Source organism: Miscanthus floridulus, chromosome 6, assembly GCF_019320115.1.
Source record: "Miscanthus floridulus cultivar M001 chromosome 6, ASM1932011v1, whole genome shotgun sequence".
Classification (NCBI taxonomy): Eukaryota; Viridiplantae; Streptophyta; class Magnoliopsida; order Poales; family Poaceae; genus Miscanthus; species Miscanthus floridulus.
The window spans coordinates 89,071,490-89,078,060 of NC_089585.1; the positions used below are offsets into that span (position 1 = coordinate 89,071,490).

The following is a 6,571-nucleotide window of genomic DNA, read 5'->3' on the forward strand; positions in this document are numbered from 1 at the left end:
CTACAACAATCTAACGTATTATAAGGATGCTACGGCTCGATTGGCTTACCACTCTGTCCAAGATTGGTCCTGCCTCCACCTGCCTTCCTACACGCGTAGATTGGTCGTACGCCGTGTCTTCATCATCGAAGGACTCTGTGAGCCATTGTCTATCTTTTGCATTTGATGCGGTTCTGACCTGCTCCAACTTTTTCTGAAAGTACTTGTCCTCAAGCTATCGAACAGCCTCCTAGAATAAATCAAAGTTATCCTTCACACTATCCTTTCGAAGTAGATTCTCAGCAAGGTGCCGAGTACACCAACGATGGTGCAAAGGTGCATACCCCTCCATCTGCTCTCACATGACAATAAGTATGCCCTGGTGCCTATCAGATATGACATCAACCTCCCTGCCAGGCCCAACTACATGTATCCGAACTAGTCTCAAGAACCATCCCCAACTGTCATTGTTCTCCTTCTTAACCAAAGCAAATGCCAAATGAACAAATTTGTTGTTCGTGTCACAGGATATGGCTATAGAGTGTGCCCTAGTATTTGCCAATCAAGAACGTACCATCAACGGAGAAGACGGGACAACAGTGCCTAAAGGCCTCGACACACTGAGGGAATTACCAAAAAGCATGGAAGAATATTTGCCTCCCATCATTCCATACATTTAATTTTGGGATGTACTCATAATGCATACCTGGATTCACCGCTTGATTGCATTGAAAAGTACTGATAGCTGCTCATACCCATCCTCCCAGTCCCCATATATCATCTTCCACGCTCGCTTCTTATCCCTCTAAGCTTTACCATAAGTTATCACATAACCTCCATACAACGCCTCAACGGTCCTGATAATTGTCCTAACCTTCATGTTGGGTTCTCCCTGCAATATTCTCATCAATCGCTTGGCAATGAGGGTAGATATTAACTGCCAATGCCTTGTTCCTTGGCCCCCTTCAAATGTTCTGCTTCAGCATTTCCAAAATAGCCCTGCTCAGCTATATTCCTCTACGCAAGTTCCCACCTCTTGACAAAATATTCGTTGCACTTATGAAAGGAGAACTCAATAATTTCAGACACAGGCAACGATCGAACTCTGGTGAATACACGGTTGAAGGACTCCGAGGAGTTAGTGGTCATGATGCCATACCTAAAACCCCCCTTGTCATATGCTAACGCCCACTGAGCCTTCTGTTCCATATGTCCCTCTAACCAGGTCTTTCCCACTTCATTTAGCATCTTGTCTAGTTCTCTCTTTGTCTCCTTGAATTGGTGCTCTGTACGTACACAACATAGAGCCTTTACCTTGTCACATACCTCATGCTTCCTCAAACATCGCCAGAAATTAGCGGCAAAGTGTCTCATGCACCATCTATGCACTAGAGGCGGGAACCCATCTATATGCTTAGCTGCATCATTAAGAAGCCCTAGGTGATGGTCCAAGATCAAACATATAGTGCGAGATGGGCCAAGCACTTGTACACGTAGAACCCGCATGAACCTTGACCACGATTCATTGTTCTATCCCTCTGCCAAAGCAAAAGCCATGGGTACTATCTGGTCCTCAGGATCAACAGCAGCAGCCATCATCAAGGTGCCCCTGTACTTTCCTGTTAGGAAAGTGCCATCAACAAGTATGACTAGCCGACAAAACTATAATGCATGTTCTGTTTGTGCGAACGACCAGAACACACGATAGAGGACATGCCTCAACGGGTCCTGAAAATACATCCCTCCGGTGTCCACAAACCATTTCAAGCTAGGGTTGTAGTTATGCATTGCACATAAGATGCGGGGCACCCTATTGTACGCTTCCTCCCAACTACCCCATCGAATCGCCACGGTAATTTGCTTAGCACGCTAAGCCTTTCCGTACTTCACATCGTACTTAACGAATCTAGATATGGACTATTGTAAAGAAGACACCGAAATATTATTATTGTCATCAACGAGCCCCAATATACGATGAGCAAGGTAACGTGCAGTGAGCTGCTGATGATTTTCCTTCCCCCTATTTGTTAGACAAGTGTGGGGTTTGACAACTTTACCGGCAAGGTAACGTGCAGTGAGCGTGTGGCCGCGGCCGACGGCAAGCGCTGCCGGCAGGCGCGGGGGGCAAGCGCGGTGGAGGGCACGGGCGACGGGCAGGCGGGTAGCTGAGGCGGCGGGCAGGCTCGGCGGGCAGTCAGGTGGGAGGGGCATGGCGGTCGGCAGGAGCAGGCGGGTGCGGCGGCCGCGTACGAGCAGGTGGGCGGGCGCGGGCGTGCATGCGGTGGGACTGGGCCGCGAGCCTTTAGCTGGCTCTGTCGCACCATTGATCAGGGCGTGCCACTGCCACACCAAGATCGGTGGCGCGGTAGACCCTATCACGTCACCGGTCAGCACCCCGGTCGGTAGCAGCAGTGAGCACGCAGGCGTCGGTCTTCGACCGGACGCTGGCGCTAAAAGTGACCAGATGCTGGCAGGGTGCGTCCGGTCAGGCCGACGTGCGGTGACGTAGGCGACGCAGAGAAGTTGGAGAAGGACCGGATGCTGATGCTGCGTCCGATCGTGACCGACCGGACGCGTCCAGTCGTGACTGGTACCTTACTCAAAATGATCGGACGCTGTGGTTGCTGCGTCCGGTCAGTTCGAGTAGCTGCGTCCGGTCATCACTTGACCGTTGAGATCAAGTGACTGAGGTTGAACGGAGGCGACATGTGGCGAGCATCCGTTGACCGGACGCTGAGGTCCAGTGTCGGCGTGTCTGGTCAACCCGAAAAACGCCCAGTGAAGGGGTAATGGCTAGTTTAGCCCGTGGGGCTATAAATAAAAGGGGGTCTCGGCCATGGCTGGTGCTGAGCACCTCAGGAGACTTTGTGTTCATGCTTGAGAGTGCTTGGAAGCCCTTCATCTCACATATGCTTGATAGTGATCATTCGATTGTGTGAGAGAGCGATTCTAGTGCGATTGCATCGTGAGGTTGCATCGAGTGGCACTAGGTGATCGAGTTGCAAGCCGGTGGTGCTTGTTACTCTTGGAGGTTGCCACCTCCTAGACGGCTTGGTGATGGTCTCCGTCGAAGCCCGTAAGAAGCTTATGTGGTGCTCCAGAGAAGAGCTTTGTGAGGGCCATTGTGCTCGCCCCGCGGGAGCCACGAAGAGCAACTCTAGTTGAGCGTGTCATTGAGCTACCCTCACTTTCGGGGTAGGTTCTTGCGGTGCCCGACGTACGGGCTTGGCGGGTGATGCCAATTAGCCGTCGAATCACCAAGTGAGCGGTCGACATAACGGGGACTAGCGTGTTGGCAAGCACGTGAACCTCGAGAGAAAAATCACCGTGTCAACCTTGTTCTTCTCGTTGGTTTGCATCCTCATTACACAAGCTTGTAATTACTTTCATACACATTGTGCTTGTGTAGTTGCTCTTGTATTTAGTTAAGCTTATGTAGCTCACTAGTTACCTTCTTGCTTGTGTAGCATAGAAGTGGCTCCCTTGTGTGGCTAATTTGGTTTGTGTAACCTTGTTAGTCACATTGCTTAGTTTGTGTAGCTAAGTATTTGTGCTCTCTAATTTGGCATTGGTTGTCTTGTTATTGAGCATTGCTAGTGAGCTTAGTTGGCTTTGTGCTTTTGCTTACTAGCATGTGTAGGAGCTCCCTCATTGCTTGAAGTACTAGTGACATATGTTTGTGTGACCTTGCTCATAGAATTGGTTAGGTGAGCTCTAGCTAGCCCGGTACCTTTGTTGCTTAATTAGGATCTTAGCGAGGTGTTAGAGAACATAGATAGAGGGGTGTTGTCTTGGCTATACCAATAGTTTTAATTCTGCACTTGTTTTGGTTAGTCGACGCGATTAAATTTTAGTAACGACTATTCACCCCTCTCTAGTCGTCATCTCGACCTTACAGGCAGGCGCTGCCGACAGGCGCGGCGGGCGGGTAGGCGGGCAGCTGAGGCGGCGGGCACGCGGGCAGGCAGGTGGGCGGGCGTGGCGGGCGCGGCGGCCGCGTACGGGCAGGCGGGCGGGCCCGAACGTGCATGCGGTGGGCAGGGCGTGGCGCGGCGGGACTGGGCCGCGGGCCTTTAGCCGGCTCTGTCGCACCACTGATCAGGGCGCGCCACTGCCGCGGTAAGATTGGTGGCGCGGCAGACCCTGCCACATCACCGGTCAGCGCTCCGGTCGTCGCCACGTCATCCCTCTCGCCGCGCCACCATGCATGGCGCGACATAGGCGTTTTGCCGCGCCAGGAAAATAGGCACAGACAAAAGTGTTAGTTTTGAGAAAATAAAATAAAATAAAACAACGTTAGATTTAAAATTAGTTTAAAAAAGTGTTAAAAAAAATCCTCGTGGAATACATGGAATTCGGCTGGTAACGCTTACGAAAGCACTGTATACAATTATTATAACTCACCGCTTGCAGAGACTGTTCAAACTTTGCGAGTTATCAAATCAAATCATTTGAGACTTGCTGGGATGGAGATCACCAAATCATACTTATAGAATCTTTCCTGGCGGGAAAGAAATCGCTCGCGCGCATCGCGTGGCGCGTTTTTCTTTTCTCTGCTCGGCGTTCTTCCCCGATGATTCCGTCAGATAGTACAGTATACAATAAAAAAACTGCAAATATAATAGCTATCTTCCGCCAAAAGTTTCCAAATTCCTTGCTACTCCGCTTTCTAGCTACGCCCTTCCGTGTAAAATACGTGCCGCCCTTGCTTCCACCTGATCTACATCAACTCCCAAGAGCGCAGCTGCGCCGGCGCCGGCACACAGCCAGCCATGGCCATCAAAGATGAGCAGCAGCCGCTGCACATCCTCTTCTTCCCATTCCTCGCGCCGGGGCACCTCATCCCGATCGCCGACATGGCCGCGCTCTTCGCCGCCCGAGGCGTCAAGTGCACCATCCTCACCACCCCCGTGAACGCCCAAGCCATCCGCTCGGCGGTAGACCGCGCCAACGACGCCTCCCACAGCACCGAGGACGCCCTGGCCATCGACATCGCCGTCGTGCCGTTCCCCGACGTCGGGCTGCCCCCCGGCGTCGAGAGCGGCCCGGCCCTTAATTCCATGGACGACCGCGAAAAGTTCTTCCACGGGGTCCGGTTACTCCGCGAGCCGTTCGACCGGTTCTTAGCGGAGAATCGCCCCGACGCTGTCGTGTCCGACAGTTTCTTCGAGTGGGCCGCCGCCGCCGCCGCAGAGCACGGCGTCCCGCGGATGGTGTTCCTCGGCAGCAGCTTGTTCTCGCGGACATGCATCGACAGTATGCTGCGCTACAACCCCGTGGAGGCCGCCCCCGAGGACCCCGACGCGCTCGTGCTGCTTCCGGGGCTGCCGCACCGCGTCGAGCTGAGGCGCAGCCAGATGAAGGAGCCCAAGAAGCAGCCGGAGGACTGGGCCTTCCTCCAGCGCGTCAACGCCGCGGACCAGCGGAGCTACGGCGAGGTGTTCAACAGCTTCCACGAGCTGGAGCGAGACTCCTTGGAGCACTACACCACGACGCTCGGGCGCCGCGCGTGGCTCGTCGGGCCGGTCGTGCTCGCCAGCAAGGACGCGGCGACGAGGGGCGCCGGCAACGGGCCCTCGCCGGACACGGACGGCTGCCAGCAGTGGCTCGACACGAAGCCGGAGGGCTCGGTGGTGTACGTGTCCTTCGGCACGCTATCCCATTTCTTGCCGCCCGAGCTGCGCGAGCTGGCACGCGGCCTCGACATGTCCGGCAAGAACTTTGTCTGGGTCATCGGCGGCGGCGCGGACACCGAGGAGTCGGAATGGATGCCCGACAGGTTCGCGGAGCTGATGGCGCGCGGCGACCGTGGTTTCATCATCCGGGGCTGGGCGCCGCAGATGCTGATCCTGACCCACCCGGCAGTGGGCGGGTTCGTGACGCACTGCGGGTGGAACTCGACGCTGGAGGCCGTGAGCGCCGGCGTGCCTATGGTGACGTGGCCGCGCTGCGCCGACCAGTTCTACAACGAGAAGCTGGTGGTGGAATTGCTCAAGGTCGGTGTCGGTGTGGGGTCCATGGACTACGCGTCGAAGCTGGAGACACGGCGCGTGATCGGCGGCGAGGTGATCGCGGAGGCCATTGGTAGAGTGATGGGCGACAACGAGTACGCGGAGGCGATACAGGAGAAGGCCAAGGCGCTCGGGGAGAAGGCCAGGCGTGCGGTGGCCAAGGGCGGGTCATCTTACGATGATGTCGGACGCTTAGTGGATGAGCTGATGGCTCGCCGGAGCTCTGTCAATGTCTGATTGGGCCATCGGTGAAAGCACGTTTGGAGTGCGTCGCCAACTTTAGGCCATAATTATCCATCATCGTAACACTTCTTCTTTTCTTCTGTATTTTGGGTGTCTAAATTTTAAAATGATCTTAGATGGTGCACTTGTACAAGCAACTAGTATAAATAATAATTATTTTTATGATTTGTTATTTGTCTTTGTGTAAAAAAATCCTTATCTTGCTATAGAAATAGTAGTAAATTATTAATTGTCTTTGTGCGAACACAAGTTAGATTTTATCCGGTTATGATTAGGAATGAAAGTGGTATGGATAATCCTCCGCTCCGAATCAAAATTTTAAGAATATGGAGAAGTGT

The 6,571-nt window shown here is 53.6% G+C and overlaps 1 protein-coding gene across 1 annotated transcript; it reads left to right on the plus strand.

The window, feature by feature from the left end:
• Nucleotides 1-4,640: 4,640 nt before the first annotated feature.
• On the plus strand, nt 4,641-6,361 carry LOC136458574 (scopoletin glucosyltransferase-like). Its single transcript, XM_066458520.1, has one exon. It carries the CDS (start codon nt 4,752-4,754, stop codon nt 6,225-6,227), a length of 1,476 nt encoding a protein of 491 aa, XP_066314617.1. The 5' UTR covers nt 4,641-4,751; the 3' UTR covers nt 6,228-6,361.
• Nucleotides 6,362-6,571: the final 210 nt, after the last annotated feature.

What these genes read in the sequence shown, in the direction of transcription:
- LOC136458574 (XM_066458520.1), top strand. Translation starts at nt 4,752, where the DNA reads ATGGCCATCAAAGATGAGCAGCAGCCGCTGCACATCCTCTTCTTCCCA.